Genomic DNA, 20021 nt, shown 5'->3' on the forward strand with positions numbered 1-20021 from the left:
AATCCTTCAGGAGTGCATTGTGCTTTTCACTGGATGTGATGTGATGTGCAGAATTTAATTTAATTTAAAAATTAGAAGTCTTATGTATTCAAATTTGAGTCCTGTCAGACAAATTAAATTATGTGCTGGAGCAGCACATGCTCTGTGAGCATTGCTTTACTGCCAGGATGCATTTGTGGGGTGTTGCATTATTGAAAGCCATAAGCAGTGTTCCCCCAGCAGTTTCACAGGAGCCTGCTGATGGTGTGATAGCTCTGGTAATGACCTCAAAACTGAGGAGCTTGTTTAGCTTCTCCTGCACCTGATTTGATATCCCTCTCCCTGTTTGTCAGGGTATGCAGAGAAGTCCATTTAACAAACCAAAAAGAGTGTTTCTACTCCAGGTCCAACTACCTTTTGCAACACTTTCTGAAATGGGGATCAGATCCCACCCTTCCTCAGCTTGTGAAGAGAGATAAAATAGAAAATGGAGCTGTAGAGCAACTGCTGGAATAAAGTTATCTAGTCAAATGCTGCAGGGAGGTGCAAGAGCATAGACATTTCAGGACTGTGAAGCATTTGAAAGAGAAATTGTTGATCATTGTAGTTTTTCTTTTTTTCAAGCAAGACCTGCACCCGTCTCTAGCCATGGAGTGTCAGCTTTTGGTATCTTGGCAACCTTGAGTCTGTTTCTCACCTCTTCTGCTGGGTGGGAATGTTTAATGGGGTTGTCAGGCCAGCAGGGCTCTGACTTGAGAAGGTAGCTTAGGCAAACAAGAAAAGTTTAGGTAAACACACATAAAAATTTTATACATTTAATTTTTACAGTGTTTCTGTTACTTTATCCACCTCTTGTACAGTCAGTTTTAAGAATTCCTTTGTTCAGAATAAAGGACTTGATGTTGCAAGTTTAATTAATATATATTGTCAATGAAATAAGAGTATTAAAATGAGTCCTGTAAACAGCTTATTTTTGTAACTTCTGTTAAGAAAGTGCAAACTGAAGCAGCATAAAGAAGTACAGAACATGGCCTTTTTAACAATATTTAATTGGCCTACAATGCATGTTAGAAATAAACCTGAAAATAAATATATAATGCAGTCCCCTTGCAGATTCTAAACAGTTTGCTGCCCTGTAATACTGGTTTGAGGAACTGAGCAGTGTTGGAGGGCTTGGTGGGTATTTTTGGCTTGGGTTAGCACAACCCTGATACTTGGCTTTCAAAGTGGATTTTGGTTTAATCTGATCTCCAAAATCTTTTGCTCTCTAGACAAGTTTTGGAGGGCTTTTTTAAGCCTTTTCTAGGAGAAGCAGTTTTAATTTATATCACAACAGAATTTGACCATGCCCATCTGAGCTTTTGAGACCATATCAGCAGTCTGGCATTACCTGAGCCTCTCTGAGCCAGAGAAGCTTCTCTCTTCTACCTTCTCTCTCTGAGCCAGAGAAGCTTTAGCCTCTGTTGTGATTTCTGGGTCCCATTTCTTGCCTCTCTTCAGGGAGACAATCTGGAAAAGTGCTAGCAGCTTTAATGGCACTGTTGAAAACTGGTGATACCACAAACCACTTTAGTTTCTGTTTACAGAGCTGGAAAGAAGTCTTAAAATAAATATAGTCCACCATATGTCTTTGGGTATTTTTAGTATCTGCATGAAAGAAATATCAGAAATGTGGTTTTGTTTTGGTTTTTTGTCTGCATCAACTCCATTACCTAAGAGTATTTTTGTTTAATTTATCAAGATATGGATACTTACTCAAAGAGCAAGTATCTTCTTAGGGGTGAGAGGGGAAGGAATACAACAAGAATTAATGCATTGTGGGTGAATTGCTAACTATAGCTATGCTAATCTATGAAAATAACTTTGCTAACAGGTATTCATTAAGGCTTTTGGTGTACTCACTTCTACCTATGACATTTAACAGGAATGATTCTTCTACCTTTTAACTCCAAAACGCATTTAAAAATAACTTAATCTACACTACTTACATTAAACTCTGCTAAAATGGGCAAAGAAATTCTGATTAACATGCCAATAACATTTTAAGACTAAACTCAGTATTGCTGACTCCTGTAAATACTCCAATGTCTTGCTGTTAAAATCTGGGGGTTGCATGTGTTTCATTGCTCTCCCTAGAACGCTCTGTTTTGCAAATATTCAATTTTTGACACTGAATTTAGCTTACCGAGTTGTAGTTAATTTTTAGGTTGTAGAGAGCTGGGCACTACTTGTCACCTCCGGTGCACTTCAGTGGTTGAGAAATGTGTGTTCGTGGTATGGTTAAATCTTCTCTTGCTGGGTCTATGGCTGCATGAGCTGAGGAGGAGAAGAGAATCAATGTTGACAAATCGACATTGACAGAACTATTGTGCCAGTCCTGAAACTTCCCAGTATGTGAAACCTTGTATCTTCCCTGACTGATCAGAGGGAAGGTAAGGAAAATATCTGTAATTGCCAGCATCTGTATTATAAGCATGGAAATATCCTTCAGCCTATGCTCTTAAAAAGGAGTGGGGATATAGGGGAAAATTAGGATATATGTTTTATTTATCACAGCAAGTTTCAAGAATCATATTGCTGTATTTCACTCTAATTTCTGGGCTCTTGACCAGAGCCATGATCTCATGAGTGGAGGTATGTTTACTACTTGGGCTGCCAAATTCCATTATAGTTAAAACCTGCAGACTATTTTGTCACCATCATGGTCCAGGATTACAAGTTTCTGTGTGATTACTTGTTGGTTGTCCAAGCAGACAAGTATTTTTCTCTTTAGGTCTTCTTTTTTTTTCCCCTTAAATTAGGGTCTGTGGCAATCTTTGCACAAGTTAATTTAGAATGCTCAGTGTTGGAATTTTTATAACTTTCATGCCCTCTACCATCTGTTCCTTAGTTCTCTTCCCTGCCTTTTCTGGTGTAAATACAAACTATCTTTAAATCAAGAAGTGGGTTTATATTCTTTTTCTTCTTCACTGGAAAGAACAGGTTTGAAGAAACAGGGAAGGAAGAATGAATGGGGTCTTTGGAGTGGTGGTAACCACTGAAAAGACTATTGCAGTGAAGGAAGAAATGCTGTCATTGTGATTCATAATTTCACAGGTGTGGATGTGGATCTCCTGCAGTGTGCTACCAACTTAACTGTAGCACTAGAAGTGGTTGGGTCATTCCTGGAGATGCCAAGATGTGTGAGCATCCTTTACCTTTCCTCACTGCAGAGTACTGGCAGAAGGTGATGGGTTAGTTGAGCACAAACTATTGTGCTAGAACAGCATTAACATCTAGTAAATTAAACATTCTTGTGTGAAGCTATTTTAGTGTTTGCTGTGATGAAAGTAAGAAGATATACATATTTGATCCCTTTTCCAGTCTTGTGGAAATGTGGATTATAAATTAAGAAAAAGTTTGTGAAGCAGCTTCAGTTGACAATTATGAAAAACTTGTGCTTTCTTGTGTTAAATTTAGGTTAGTCTGTATGAACTGTGGCTTGTGTTATTCTCAGCATTTTCAGTTTGTTACCTTTGCTCCTGTCTAACAGAAGCCTTTGTAGCTTCCCATAGGAAAAAAAAAAAAAACCATCAAAAGACCATTCATCCAGTTAACTCTCATGAAGTGGCCAAGGGTCTAAATAGCTTTTATACAACCAGAGGTGATTCTCTGTTCACCAGACTCAGCCTCAATGCAAAACAAACCCTTCCCCAAAAACTCATGCTGAAGTGAGCTTGAAAAATGAGAAGAACAAATGGGAATTCTGTACTTGGAAGCTGCAGTATCCAGGAGTGCACAGCCTGCAAACATGGGCTTTGCTGCTTTTTTAAGTGGGGACCCCCTACCCCCTTCAGACTTGCAGCCTTTTCAGTTTCATTAATGTGTTAACTTAGATTCTGTGCTTCTTCAGCCCTTGGGAGAGGTTAATGGGTTTTTGTATTGCTTTGAGCTAGGAGTTGTGTTACGTGTTGTCCTGGTTTTAGCTGAGACAGGGTTAATTCTCTTTCTAGTAGGTGTTGCAGTGCTGTGTGTTTTGGATTTAGTGTGTACAGTCTGTACAGTGATGAAGGTATGTAAAGTATATGGTAAAAACTTTTAAATCTCCCAGAAAATTTGGCCTGAGATCTCCCTGAAAAATACAAAATTTTTGTATTTTCTTCCCCTTGCAGATGATAATTTGGTGTATGATGTTCCATTGTTTCAGTAATTCTTGGGAAAGATTAATCCTGAATGTATTTGTTGCATCGGCTCATCTGGCAGAGGCCGAATAGCTGAGTGCTATATTATTACCTTGTGGTTTTAGTTGTATCTGTAGAAGTCCATTTAATTAGTCACAAGGTCTGAACATAGAACATGCTTGAAACTGTTGAGCCCAATTGCATCATCTGACTGCTGATAAATGATAAAAATTCCAGTGTTTGCTTGCAAAAACTTAGAATGATGATAGCTGTCTTAAGAAGGTCCTCTTCATACTAATATGTCTATAAATTTGGTAGTATTCCTGACAACATAATCAAAGCTTTCTACAGCCCTAATGCTTTCTACTAGTGCATTTAGTTAAATATGTAGTTTACATGTGTGAAAGATTTTAGTTATGCTCCATTAGGAAAGGCTGTTTGAAAAATCTACTATGGAGTAACAGTGTTGCATGGAGAGCTGAAGTTTTCAGGATATATAGGGCTTGAGCAGTGTTTATAGAGGAGCTTGTCATTATGTATTTACCTGTAAAATAGAATGTAAGATGTTCACAAATGGGAAATATTCCACTCTTTTCTTTATTCTATGTTGTCACTTTTGAAAAAGTACTTGTTTAGTAATGAACTGTAAATCATGAATTATTCTTTTATTTTTCCCATTCATCAGAAGACTTACAGGTTTAATGCATGTCAGTAGAATGTCTATTTAATGGACTAATTGTATTCTTTAGAATAACCTTAAGCACGTGACAGATACACACACACAGCTTATCTGTATTTTCCCTTTGCTTACAAATAAAAATTTGTTTAACAAAACTTTGTGTCTTGCATTACAAGGCAAATGAGGAAAGAATGGGTTCAATTTGCATCTTTAATGCAAACAAGAAGCTTTAAGTGGAAGTGATCTATGAATTAACAAAGTGTCTCTGGTTTTAATTAGGCAATAATATTAAATGAAAAGACCCTTGCTGATGATATCTTTGATGGAAAAAGCTGGGTCTTGTCAGTAGAGAACCAGAATCCATCTTAAACTCAATGGTAAAACTTTCTCTTTGAAAGTGTTACTTGCTTTTTCTACTGAGAAACCTTGCATATTAGAGTTTCCAGATGGCACAATTACAAGATTGATTTTTATTTAGGATACAGTAAACGAACATTGTGATTCATGTTCTGGATATGGTTTCAGGCATTATTTTAATTACAGATTTCTAAGATATGATTTTAATATTGTTTTCCATTCCTGTCCTGCTTGTCCAATCCAAAATTTTCAATGGCATAGTACAGATTAGAGGAGTTTTTTCTGCTCCAGTAATAAAGTGTAGCTGGTTGATCACTTGTGACTTGAAGAATAAAAAAGCCCAGTCAAAAAATAGCAATTATTTTACATAGTCTCAGTTTTTTTACTCTAAATGAAGTTGATCTGTTGTCTTTTGGAAAAGATGGCTTTTTAGTGATAACATTTTGGTTGGAATATTTTCATCTTTCTAAAAACTTCCGTTTCAAAAAAAGGAGATATTTAAGTAAATTATAATGCTCATTACTACTTGATTAGTTTTGCTTCATTCAGGTGAGGCAATATGCAATCTCAACAGTTTTTCTTCCCACGTTACATTTATCAAGAAGAGAAAGACTTGTCCTTCCTTTTGAAATTAAATACTGTTAACATTTCTTTTTAGTAACTTGCTATTACATCAGGCTATTCCTGAGCAAAGTGCAGGTGCCACAGCAGTGTTACAGGTAACTAACTGTAAGCTAAGGTGTGAGGTGCTTATGCCACTGAAGATCCCTGATCCTGTGCCTCTGCTCTTCGGCACAGAACCCTGCCCAGGCCTGCTCTGTGTTGTGCTTCTTCTTGTCCTGCTCCTTTTGGAGGAAAAAAAAGGAACTGTTTCCCTTGTGGTCTCTGCTATAGCCACAGGGAAAGGGTGGAGGCAGCCCATCTTCCTCTTAATTACTGGTGTTCTTGTTTCCCCGTAGCCAAGAGCTGGAGTAGGGTAAACTAGCTGTTTGAGTGTTGTTTTATGTTATTTTTGTCAGGGCAGAATCATCAATATTCCAAGTTACTGGAGATCTTTTTGTATTGTAGACTTCAGAATGCTACAAAGCCTGCAGTTCCCTTATAAATTCAGAGTAAATGCAGAGCTGGGGAAAGACTATTTTCATTTTACAAACCCTTGATTCCTCTCTTCAATGTGTTAGCATACAAATTATTTTCATTTTTTAGTTTTACTTGAGACTTGTGGGTTTATGGCACATGAATACTGGGGAGCAGTGGCTAAACAATTTTTGGTGATTATTTTAGCAGATTGTCCCAGTAAATTTTTTTCCTTTTATTTCTTCCCTTGTTTTGTGACAGCAAAAGTGATTAAGTTTCAATGTAAGAATCTGAGGTGCACAGGACAAGGTGTGAAGGGGAGCAAATCACTGTCTAACGTGACAAGCTGTACCAAGTGAACACTAGCATGAAGCCACAGAAGTACAAACATTACCAGGAACATTTTTTCAGTTCTCGTATTATTGAAGCTATTTCCTTCTTCAGTCTTGAGGCTGGGTTTTATTCTTTTTACATAACAGAAACTTCCCACTGGTAGGAAGGTAGGCAATAAAGATTACTTGACATTAGGCTGTCACTGTAGTCTGGAAGTGTACAGTCAACTTCCTCCATTAGAGATTAACTATACCCAAATTCACTTCCAGACCACTCCAAGGAAAGGCTGCATGCAGTCTCACCTTTGAATATTAAGTTAAGCCTGGTGTCCTATGTGGCTTCAGGCTAGCATACCTTTTCTGGTCTGTGTCGACACAAGAACTACAGTTAGAAATGTAAATCTTCTGATTTCTGCCATTCATATTTCCCAGTAAAAGCGAAAAAGTGTTCCAGAATCTCACATGTCTCCTATACAATTTATTTTGTATAGTTACTGTGTAGACAAGAGATCAAAGACCTTCCCCAAATATGATTGCAATAACTCCCATTTTTGCCAGAATATGTTCCAGTGTGTTTCACCGAAGCTGTTTTGAAATGTGCTTGTGATGTTATATGTGGCAGTGTTAAACAGCAGCCAAAGTTCCAAACAGAATCCTCAGGGCGTGTCAAGTTCTGTATGTAATTCTACAACCAGTCCTGAGACAAAACACTCACCTGGGCCTAAAGTGACAGGAACTGTCCAAATACCTCAGTCAGTCTGTTTCCTCTGCCAGACCCTTGCATGTCTGGACTTGATGCTGCAGGTCCCACTGTGGGTGAAGAATTTAATATATACTGAGCAGTGGCCATGTCTTGAGGCAAAAGGGAGGAACAGTTCTTCTCAGAAAGAGTAATTGCAGTTCCTGGTATGCCCCAGTGGCAGCAGAGCAAGGACTTAATCTCTCAAGAACACTGCCCTACATCTCCATCTTGGTATTGCTCATTCATTTCTCAGGATAAAATCAAAATTTTCAGTGCAGTAAAAAAGCTTTCTCTGCCATTTTCCCCATGCTACTTTTTGCTAGAAAGCTGACGACTATATTGGCTTGGATATGTTCTTTGAGCATGGCTGAAATTTCACAGCTGTAACATTTGTCTGTAGCTTTCTGTTTGCTGTAAACAGTGTTAAAATAATTTGTAGAGAAGGCAAATTAAGGTAAGTGAATTCCCTGACAATTACTATTTAAATTTCTGTAAGCTGGACTATCCTGTATTAAGCCCTTGGGTGCAGAGACAGGTGATGAGAGAGATGCAGCTTTTAGACAGCACTGAGACTCATTTAGGTTGCAGCAATAATATGAAATTAGTACTTCAGCCTAGCCTGTCACAAGCAGAAGCACATTGATAAAGTTGTCTAACAGGAAAATGGAATACATTTTAAACTATATTTTTTTAAGAAAGAAGAGAGGTTTTAACTGATATGTAAGACTTGCTGTTAGTTTCCTTATAATTTCTAAATAGGACCAATGTGTATTTTATTAAATAGGATGCACCAGTCTTTTTCCATGTCTCTCTATGAATGACGACAAGGTCCATTCTTAGCATTTTGAAGACAGTTAAATATTTAATATCAATCAAGATTTAATACAGTCTCAGAACTTTCAGTTCCTTCCTTTTGGAGGATTTTGTTGCTTAAAGGTAATATTCTGGGCTGACTTGTGGTTTGTGAGTTCGTCACTGACGAATAAATGACTTTTGCTCTGTCTTAATTGATTTTTATTAATGTGGCATGTATTTCTTTGTACTAGAGACACTAAAATAATTGTATTTTAGAGATTCTGTTTTCATTTGTTCTTTTTGGAGATAGAGATAGAACAGATCTAGTATGGAGACAGAGGTGTAATTCAGTTCTGAAATGTACTTTGTGTTAATGGAGCCCAGCATGGTTGTATGTTTGCAGTGTAACGTTACTGTGTTTGTTAGTGTATCCAGAGTATTAACAGGTATTTTACTGTAGGTGTAGAGCCTATTGAAATTCATCCCGATGGCCTTTTATAAGTCTACCTTCTCTGAGGAGGCAATGAAGAGTGTGTTTTCAAGTGTAAATTGAGTAGCTGGCAGTGCTATTCATATATGGCAGACAGGTAGTCTTTATTTAGAAGAAGTCATGAATATTTAGAAGAAATATATCAATCTGAGGGTCACATTAACAACCACACTACTGTGCCTTCTCTGAATTAGAGATATATATGTGTATGTATGTGTATATATAGATATATAAAATTCTCAAAGCAGAGCTACTCAGGGGCAGGGGAAGTATTTGGGGATTTTCAGTACTAGTGATGCCAGGACCTGTTGTAGAACTGGTACAAGTTGGTCTGAACAAAAAATTTTAAGGTGATAATAGCAAATAATTGTGGGTAACTAGGAAAAGAAAAGGAACCCTCCAGTTTATATTATGTACATGTTATTTTAGTTGGTGTTTTTCAGTAAGTTTTATGCAAGTAAAACTTTAAGGCATGATTGTGGAAACTGGTTTGTATTTATAATCAAAATGAATTGAACTGCAAATGAGTGTTTATTTCTGGTTGAAGAAAATAGGTATGTAAATGTTAGATGAAAATTTCAGAGTAGGAACAATGCAAGAAGAACTAGAAAAACTGAAGTGGCTTAAATATTAGAGGCTCAAAGGAATAATAGTAAATGGAGTAGGTTAAGAGTTCAGTCTGTAAGGAGAATACCTATAGTTCTGCACAAATTGAATTAATATTTTATCCCTTAATAAAGTTACTAAAAGTCAATAAAATGTATTTCTACTGGTGCAATGAGTCTAGAATTCAGAGTACCAATTTTAAAAAAATGTACAGAGTGTGTACAGCTTTTAAAAAGGTACTTGTAGTCAGAAAAATGTTTTTTGGTCATAATTTTAAAAAAATCTATATCTCTATACAGCAAGTGTTTAGCTGTCTTAAATTTTTAGCTCCCTAGTTTGTAGTTAAGGACACTGTTTTGACAAGGCCACTTCTATATGCTTAAGTCCAGAGTGATAGGGCTGACCCTATTAAATGATCATAGTTTTTCGCAGTCTGGTGATTAACAGGCTTTGAACTTTCCTGGCTTTCTTAATCCCTTTTAATCATTTAAACCTATTATTGTTTTGACTTCAATTTCAAAAGCCCTTTAAATCTGTCTTACAATATTAATAGCTGATTAAAGTCCTGATTTCCAACCATATTATCAGTGGGGCATCTTACCTTATTACTCTGAATAATTCAGAAACAACTAGGAAAATATTGATCAAGGGTGAAAGAAAAGAACACCAGAAAAACTGGACCTAGAAATTTTTATATTCAAAGTAGTGGTCATATCCATGCGTTAAGTGGGAGAGACAAAATCTTTGCTTTCATTTATGACATGAATAACTGTATTTCTTTTTTCTTTGAGGTTTAGTAGTGTCATTTTAAGCTAATTCTGTGTTGACATTTAAATCCATAATCCATTTTTCATAATAAGTAATGTGTTAAAAAAATTCTGCTAATATTTTTTGAATCCCTTTCACTCAGAAATTCCAACTTTTTTTTTTCTGAAGAAGAGAGGTTTGTATAGGGAGTCATGCAGCCAAAAAAGACTCCAGTCATAATAGTGGAGAGGAACTGAGTAAAAAGGAAAACACTAGAAATTTGCTCCATGTGTTCTCCAAGGTGGTCCTCCATTCTCTCAGCTCTGACATATCTATTCCCATAGCAAGGATTAAAGTCTGGATTTTTTTTTTAAAATAAAGTGCCCAGTATCTGTGGTTTGAGTTGCAGTTAATTTTTTCCCTAAGCAGATGCTTTTGTTTAGTTAAGCAGTGCAATTCTCTGCCAGTCAATGTACATGCCCTTTCCCAAACTGAACTTGATTCTTTGTCATTGATAACTATAAAGTAATTTATTTCCCTTTAAATATGAAGTAATTGATTTTTTCTGAAGTAATTTGTTTTCTGCTTTGTATAGAATTTAAGGTTGAAGGATCTTAACCTTCTGTTGCTATTTTTTCAAGTCTCCTTCCCACTACCACTAGTGTGTGCTTTAATCCTGCCTACATTTCTTCTTCTGAAGCTGAACACTTTAGCTACAACTTTATTTGTTTGAAAATTTAAGAAAATGAAATAATTAGTTAGGCTAACAGCTCACTCTGGAGTATTTTTGCTAATTTTTGTTTTGTTTGTTTGCTTGTTCCTATTTCTGGATTGTAGAAGTTCATTGCTGTCTTAAATGCTTGGTGTGAGTGGGAAGCTCAGGTTGAATTAGTTCCAATTCATAACACCCCATTTCCCCTCTCCCCAAGTTACTACTCTGTGCGATGCCTTTAACCCCACCCATATTTTTATGCTTTTAATTTACCTATTTGGCTTCATATGTGTTAGTATTTTGAACTCTGTCTGCTACAATGCTCTCTTGTCATGACATACCTGTGCCAGTCTCCTGTCATCTGTGGATTTCATCAGTATCTTCTGTACTTAAGGCCAGATCACTCATGGATTTGTGGCATAGTGTTGGGTCTAGCACTGATCCATGTTGAAATCAGTCTGATTCACGCATTGTCTCACAGTTCTAATATTTTCCCAAAGAAATGTCTGAAAGGTGTTTTAAGCAGTTTCCTCTTTTGTTGGTATAAATGGACCCTTGCAAAACCTTTTTCTGGAAGCATGCTTTCTTAGGGGTTGTATTGCTACTGTACAGTCTGTCTTTAATCTTTCAGTTTTTCAGGGATGGCAATCTGGCCTTTTATATTTGTCAACAAAGCAGTATCTACTCAGTAAGAAATTGTTCTAAAATGGTCTAACCTGTTACAAGATCATCCTTAAGTAACAGTGAATAATGATGAACCTGAACCTGAACCTGTTCTGGGTTCTGTCTCTGAACCCAGAAATTAGTGTAGAAAAGGTCTCTGTTTTGCTGTCAACTTGAGGCCAGGAAGAAATGTGAAAAGATAGGGAGGACCAGCTGCCCTGGTATAGAATAGGAGAGAGGCTAAAGAGGGGAAGACACTTTGAGAGGATGGAGAGTGTGGTGCATTTCAGATGGTGAAACTAGGAGACTAAGCAACAGTGGAATCTACAGGGGAAAAAAAAAAGTAAATGTATTAAACTGCTGGAGTAAAAACAGTGCAAGTCAGGCAAGACAGTGAGACTTTTCAGAATACGAATCAAAGGCCTTTACTGTTTGGGTCTGTCTTTTTTTTAGTGGAGGGAAAAAACATGTCTTAAATATTTGGACTAAGGTCCTTGTATCTGCCAGTTACAGAAAACTTTAATTTGGTTTAGCTGCTTTCATCTGGTCCATGATGAATTGGGCTGCTAAACTTACATACCTGGTGTGGTCTTGGTTGTGGATTTTTTTGTTTTTATCTGGATTTAGAAAATTCACAGCCCTAGAATCTGGTTTAGCAAGCTCAAAGTAATGATCCAGACTCGTACAAGTCATGATACTCACACTGTATTTGTGTGCGTGGGAAAGATTATTGGGCTAGTGGGAAGAGCAGGGCTACATTAGATTTAACTGAAATTTCTATGCAGCTATATAGCCTTGTCAAAAATGCAGAAATACTTCAAGTACTATTTGACTACTGTAGGAAAAGCAGTTTCCTTACTGCTTTTTGATCTCTGTATAGATCAAGTCAGAAGAAATGGCATTAGCACTTATGGCAGCATTACTTATTCTGTCTGATAAATTGCAGATGGAACTTGAGAAACAGGCTGACCTTCTGTACCCATCCCCCATAAATCTGAGGCATTAGAAATATTTTGTGAGCTGGGCTCGCTGTGCACATTGGCTTGGAAATGCTCGTGAGGATGCCCTGTTGTAGCAGGTTCACACATGGCTGATGATCTCGTGGGATGTGAGAACTGCACAGAAATCAGTCAAGATACTCTGAAAAAGGACATGTGAATACAATGTCCCAGAGATGCCTTGTTCTAGTTTTGACAAGATTAATAATTATGAAAAAGAAGAAAAAAAAAGGACTGTGGTTCCTTTTTTTTTTTAGCCTAGTGAAGGTAGCCTTAACATCATTTGGAAGTTGAAGTAACACAATTGCTGAATCATTCTTATGCAACCTTCTTTAAATTAATCTGAAATATAATAAGACTATAAGGAAATCCTTAAGGTTCCTTATGACTTCTTTGAAAATTTATGAAGAAATGCGTCTGCTGAGCTCTGTCTTAACAGGTATCTTCTTTTATTGATGAAGCATAGCCTAGTATAAATAAAATCTACTTGTCTGGTCCAGTTAATGCAGCCAATGGGTGTCAGGTGTCTGATGGAGAAATCACACTCTGTTCCTTTTTTTGATGACTTTTCTGCAAAGTTCAAAGAACACTTTGGAAATCTGCCCTTTCATGTATTGAATTTTTAATCAATCTGGGGAATACTTAAAGCAGTAAGTGCAGCAAAGCATGTCAAATACAATAAGCTTATGGAATAGCAAAGCCCAAGTGCGTTTAAAGGTGAGCAGGGTTAGTCAGAGCCATGTACTGAGGCAAGAAGTTTGTATTTATTTGTACATCAACCAAAGCAGAGCAATGTCTTTGCAGATATATATTTTGGGCTTCCTGGAATGCTTTACTGTCCCAGCTTTCTATCATGGACATAGTTTAAATATAGGGGTTTTTTTGCTCACTACTCACATTGATGGTTAATGCTTAGAAAAATACTTTTATCTCTAGTATCTTGTTCTTCACAAGTACTCTTGAAAATAGTGATCAGAATATTACTGTCATACATATGCAGTTTTTCATACATCCTGGTGTACATTTCATCTTGGCTTTTCTGGCCCAAGCAGCATATATATATATATATATATATATATATATATATATATATGTGTGTGTGTGTGCTGATTTTCATTTGGATATTTGTGCAATTATTATTTATTTTTTGTTTAGATTGGTGGATTCAACTAAAAAACTTTGAAAGTTGACTTAATTTTAAAGCTATGAAGATATATTGCCTTTTTTTTAAACCTGTTTGCTCATCACTAGTTTCATTTTGGGCTTTTGGACAGGTGAATGTTACCATCTTTTCAGGAAGTTTTTGACAGAGAAGATCTGAATTTTTTATATGTTTGGAGTTTATCACCAGTGCATATTTCATGCAGGCTGCGTTTTCTTTTTAATTTGGTCAAGGCTTTGTGAAATTGTATGCTGCCTGAAAGGAACCGTACTTTATGGCTGTTTGTTGCATTAAAAATATTTCTGTAAAAATGCTCTCTACTGTCTAAGTACATGAATTTTCATACTGGCTTGTATGAGAAGCTGGGAAATAAAAAATCCTGGAGTTGTGGGATTACTGTTTTAGAAGTATCATTAAAATATATTACAGAAGTTGAACTTGGAAGTTCTGGTATGCTTAAAAAATGAAAAACCCGCATATAATAAAAATGATACATTTTGGCAGAAATTGAAATTGAGATGATAAACTTGCAGGTGAATGCTGGGCAAGTTCTTCAATGTACATGAAGAAGTGAAGAATATAGCACCTTGTTTACCACTGTAACCAAATGGAATGTACTGGTCAGAGTTGTACTTCTAGCTGTTGGAATAGACCTCTTCCAAGTGGCCATAGCATTTTTTTCAGAGTATATTTAGGTGTACCTAGAGCAAATTTCTTCAACACCACATCCTCAAAATGCCTGCAATAATGTTTTAGTCTGGATCCCTTACTTTATTTCCAGGCTTGTGGAGAGGAAAAATATTTGAGATTTCTATAGCTGTGAATTTATAATTAGTTGTGCCTTTGTTTATTGATGAAATACAGGCACATGAGATTGATCATTTGTCCTGGTAAGTTACATGTGTAAACATGTCTTTTTGTAGTGTCAGAAAGATTACTGTCTGAAAGAATTCTCTTGACACTGGAAAATTTATTGCATAGCACTGTGAAACTTGCAATTTAAACTGTCATTAGAGATGGATGATAGGTGCTAAGAGAAACTACAATTCTGTCTGTAGTTGGGACACTTAGCTTTGGTTAGAGTAGGGTATGTTGGAGTGGCCACGTTACAATGACATCTAGAGGTTAAACCAGGCTGCTATGGCTTAAGAAAGTTCCTGAGGAGCTGAGTTTGGGGAAGAAGCAGCTCTCAGAGCTGGCACCTTGCCCCGTGCAGTGGGGCTGTCAGAAGCCATCACGGTGATGCTCGGAGGCCGGGTGCTGTACGGGCAGCGGCAGCTGCGCAGCCCCGTGCAGGGACAGCTGTGCACTGGGCTCAGCGCTGCAGCCCAGCCCTTTGCTGCCCAGCTTCATGGACAGCTGCCTTTCTCTAGGGTATCTGGAACACTGGCTGCTCTTCCCATAGATTAAATGTTGGTGAAGGACAAATCAAAGGGCTTCAGTGTATCATTTTTGAAAGGTGCTGCAGTGTGTTCTGGCACCTATATGGTCAGGCTGTAGACCCTTCTGCATGTTTTTACTCTTAAGCCTCCTTTTTTAAAATAGGACCTCAAGCAGTGATGAAGAGACTATTAATGTTTTGAAACTATCACAGTTTGCTACTGGATAGTTGAAAGAATAATAATTATTTTGTGTTCTACTTTGAATTGAACTTTTTGTTGAACTTTGAATTTTAGAATAGAAAAAAAGAAAGTTGTGATCACTCCTTTGCTTATTACTTCCATAGCATATACGGCTCTCTTCTACTCACTAGTTTAATATTGGGCAATTAAATCTATAATACATACACAATTGGTTGTTCTGGTTGCTTAGAGGGTTTAGATGTCCTTATTTTAAATTTTTTGATTGCTTATATTTGGCTTCAATTTTGCACTTAGTATTGTTAGCTCCTAAATGTTATTTAGAGAAGTTGTGACAAATCTAACCTTCATTAGTTAGGAAGACCCAACTGGTGTTTATCAATCTTGCCTATGAAACACATGTTGGGAAAATATTACATAAGCTGCTCACTGTGCTAGTTGCACATTAAAATTTATTAAATAGTTCAGCAGCTGTGTATGAAATATGATATACATCTTAATGCATAAAGTACTCATAAAAATTTGAACTCTTCAAGCATGTCCCTTTGTGGGAAATTTTCTTTGACAACTTTCTATCAAAGCAATGTCTTTAGGGATCAAGGAAGAATATTTTAAGAAAACTGTTTTCACAGTAATAAAAGGTGCTGGTGGTGAAAAAGATTGTGTAAGCTGAGGTTCACCAAAGGAAGCATTCTGCAAACCTTAGGGGTAGCAACTGTGTCCCTCCCAGCCCCTCTGTGGTATGTCAGTAACATAGCCCAAAATCGCACATCTGTTGAACATCACTCCCCTTACGTGACATGATTTCTGTAGTAGCTGACTTACTAGGCTGAGTAAGACAGGTTTTATTTGTTTGAGTTTTTCCCCTCTAAATAACTGTAGAGATAAAATTGTGGTTAAAAAAAAAAGTGTAGTAACAAATATTCTGGAAGCTTTGAAAAGCTAAAGATAGATTTTGTTTCTCAGCAGAGAAAATTGTATACAATCGAAGCTGACGTAGTCTGACTGCTGGTAGAGGAAAAGCACACAGCTTAATTTTTAATGAAGAATGTCTGTGACTTTCTCTGGATATATTTGTTAATGGGCAAAATGATCTCCATTTGCAAAATGGATTGCATATTAGTGTATCTGTCTATGACAGATAAATCCTTTGGACATGGACCTGATTTAATTTTAAGTCAGATTGCAAGTTTCATAAGAAGAGATACTGTCCTTTGACTTCTGAAAGATGTTCCTTTTAGAATTTCCTGGTAACTCACTCTGTTTTCTCTGATACATGAGTATTTGCTATCAGTGAAATTCATATTAAGATATGACAAATGGAGATATTGGGGAGGTGTAGCAGCATTGTGAAGAGACTGGTATTGTGCTAGACCCTTTTTCATGTAAGAAAAAGAGCCTGATACTGTTGATTACAGAAAACATGAAGTTGGAAATAAATGTAAGATCATAAGAGTAAAAATTGGTGTCTTTAAAGACTGACAGGATGGTAAAGTATGAAGAAGACTGGGCAATTGAAACCAGTGACCTGAATCTGTACAGGAAACCCTGCCTACCCTGAGTCAAACGTGAGCCCTGCACTTGGAAGGAGAACATGGATGAACCACTGTATCCTGATTAGGAGTGTCTACACCAAGGATTTAGCAGCAAAGTGGATAAATGGATTCAAGTCAGCATGACACTGTAGCAAATAACCTGGGGAAGTCTCTGTGTTTGTAAACAATAAAAATCAGTCAGTGTCCTGTATGTCTGAGTTCAGTGAGCACTAGTGAGCTTGAAGGTGTCCAGCATTGGTCCAGTGTGACGGTGTTCACAGGGGTCTTATGTTGGAGGAAGAGACGGAGATCTGACTCCATATTTCAGAAAGCTTGATTTATTATTTTATGATATATATTATATTAAAACTATACTAAAAGAATAGAAGAAAAGGTTTCATCTCAGAAGGCTTGCTAAGCTAAGAATAGAAAGGAAAGAATGATAACAAAGGTTTGTGGCTCGGACAGAAAGTCTGAGCCAGCTGGGCTGTGATTGGCCTTTAATTATAAACATCCAAGATAGGCCAATCAAAGATCCACCTTTTGCATTTCACAGCAGCAGATAATCATTGTTCACATTTTGTTCCTGAGGCCTCTCAGCTTCTCAGGAGGAAAAAATCCTAAGGGAAGGGTGTTTAATGAAAAGATGTCTGTGACAGTCCAGCATTGCATTTTCAATGGATGCTGAAAATAGGAGTTTCAGAGTATCATCAGAAAATGCTGTAAGGAATAAAGAAAGGATATTGTGCCTATTTGTTATAAACAAAAATAATTTTGCAAGATAGAGTGTAGTTGTTGGTGACCAGAATCTTCCCTCAGGAGGAATAACTTAGGGTTCTGCAGCTGTCTAGAACAAGGAACAAACACAGAGGACAAAGGGACAGTGGGAACATTCAGCAGTGTGAGCAGATAGCTGCTCGCAGAGTTGTCCAATGGACACTTGACTTCTAGCTCCTTACATTATGAATGATTGTCTTACAAACCAATCCACCAAAAACCCCACCAAATGCAAGAGAAAAAACCCAAACCCCACAGAATACTATAGCAATTTATTTTGAGATTTCAGAAGATTTGACTCTGATGCAGAACAAAAGTGAGGTCACCCCTTAAAGGTTTTGCACAGTGAGTGACAGTGCAGGCTGCAGCATGGCTGGCAGTAGACTGTCCTGGCAGAGACTGCATTCTTTTCCCTCTGATCAGGCAGTGTTGGCAACCTATTCTGTTAAATCAGCTATTAGGTTAAGCTAGCAAAGAAAGTTTCTTTCTCTCAAGCACTCACTTTTATCAGAAGTTTCTTGTATGGGCTGCAGAAGTTTCCCTAAATAGCCTGTTGTTAAAGTATATTTTTTTCTACAGAATTATTTTGGTATTTATTTTAATAGTTTTATTTGGTACAGGGAGAAACACTACAGCCACATTTAGTGTTTCTATTGTCTGTAATCTTCCCTTTCATGTTTTGGCAGATTCAAATTATAAGATTAATGTATGGTTCATGGTATGAAGTGCAGTGATTTTTGGTAGATAGTGTCAGCCAAAGTGTCCAGTGGAGTTTGAAGCCAACACATAAAGCAAAATTTTGTGTGATGTTAAGTTTACTTTGATAAACATGTTATAAGTTTTTAGAAAATTTTGTGACTGTCTTTGCAATACCTGTATCTGAATCAGCAAACACATAGTTTAATAATTTGAAACTGTAAAACTTCATTTTATGGCCATATTCTCTTGTGAGTAACTGCTTTGTGTTTTTTTCTTTTTTTTTTTTTCCCCCCCAAGGTATGGGCTGAAGCCAAATGACCAAATTTTGGCAGAGGAGAAGCACAAAGAACTGTAAGCTTTTTTTGTGATGATATACATGCATGTTACCTATATACTTTTTAATGTATATACATGTCTTATTGTTAAACACCTGAAGCAAAAATGTTAGCTTTTGCTCTTTAGTATTGTCTGCTGTAAATTGCAAAGCTTGTCTGAAGACTAATTGTTACAAAAAGAGATTTTAAAATCTTCTTTCATTAATTTCTTTTAAAAATTCTTTAATTAACTGCAGTTGGTACTACTGCAATTTAAATGCACCATTTAAATGTTCATCCTAAATGCCTATGTTCATTTCTAAATTAGATACAGATTTCTAGGATTACTTTCACATTTCTCGCTTTCAGGGTAGAGATACTGGTGAATTTGGTCCATTTTGTGTTCATCTACATGCTTAGATATAAAAATAACACCCCTTTTTTTCCTTACTATTTTAAACTTCAGGCTCTTGCACATAACTGTTTGTTTCCATTACTACATTAGCATTATTTTGCATTATTTCATGATACACCAGAAGACTTATGGAGTTTATCCTCGTGTAAGGTAATGTACCTGGCTTCAGATGAATTCACATCTACAGGTGTCAAGTTTTCCCATATTAAATTTTGGATGTTTTTAGAAAGGACAAAAATTTCAAACAGTAAAAATGTATTCTGGTAACAAGGATCTAATTCCTCTGGAAAATATTTTTTTTTCCAAAAGTTTTAGTGATTTAATTATTAACCAAATGTCCCATGTTCTTTTAGAAGATGGAAAAATATATTTAACTTGAGTTAGTACATCATGGTAATGTACCTGTGACATTAAAACTGCTCGAGCTCCAAGCAAGAGACAGGCAACATGAGTTTCCTTTGATGAATGATAAGATTGGTTTTATGCAGAGCACACTCTCTAGTGATAGAACACTTATGGACAGCATAGCTTTGATTAACCCATTAACTCATTTTGGATGCTATGAGCTGCAAGTGTTAAAAGTACTGCAGAGAAAATTCAGAGGGGTTAAACACAAGGTAAATCACATGCAGGTCTGTATTTTGGACAGTACAAGTTGTACTGTGTACACAAGCTTTATTTGTTCAATAGATACTGATTAAACTGAGCCTTTTGATGTGAGTTATTTCATTTGAAGTATTTATCTTTTAGCTTTTTATTATAGGTATATTGCATATCAGTAACAAACATGGAAAATTGCATGTTTGTTACTGATATGTTTCCAGCATAGTCACTTCTTAAATGGAGGATTGAACTAATTTTATTAAACTAGTTATTAAACTAGTTATTTATTAGATTTTGTTGAATACAGAAAGTTCAGTAAAACTCAAGATTTACATGGATCAGCTGCAACAGAAGCCCTTCTTTAGTGTTTTGTTGTACACACTGCATTAGCTCCTGGGATTATTTATATGTTGGTGGGTATAATGAAAGAGGTTGAACATGCTTTTGCCACTGATCTTGTCGTCTTGAATGTCACTGGATACTTGACCAGGGAAAAACTCCTGGAGGTCAGTGTCACGTTGTTTTCAGGAGAGACCTTTGGAACATTTCTAATGCTGTGTACTCTTCTCCTTGGACCATGTGAACAAAACAGATTGCAC

The 20021-nt window shown here is 36.6% G+C and overlaps 1 protein-coding gene across 2 annotated transcripts in view; it reads left to right on the plus strand.

Moving 5' to 3' along the window:
- ADK (adenosine kinase) overlaps nt 1-20021 on the plus strand; it is a 268546-nt gene that overhangs the window by 16827 nt on the left and 231698 nt on the right. For both annotated transcript variants that reach the window (XM_066554332.1, XM_066554333.1), the window contains exon 3: nt 18388-18441. In XM_066554332.1, coding sequence (XP_066410429.1) covers nt 18388-18441 — 54 coding nt within the window. The remainder of the gene's footprint in view (nt 1-18387; nt 18442-20021) is intronic.

This window comes from Molothrus aeneus, chromosome 8 (genome assembly GCF_037042795.1).
Source record: "Molothrus aeneus isolate 106 chromosome 8, BPBGC_Maene_1.0, whole genome shotgun sequence".
NCBI lineage: Eukaryota > Metazoa > Chordata > Aves > Passeriformes > Icteridae > Molothrus > Molothrus aeneus.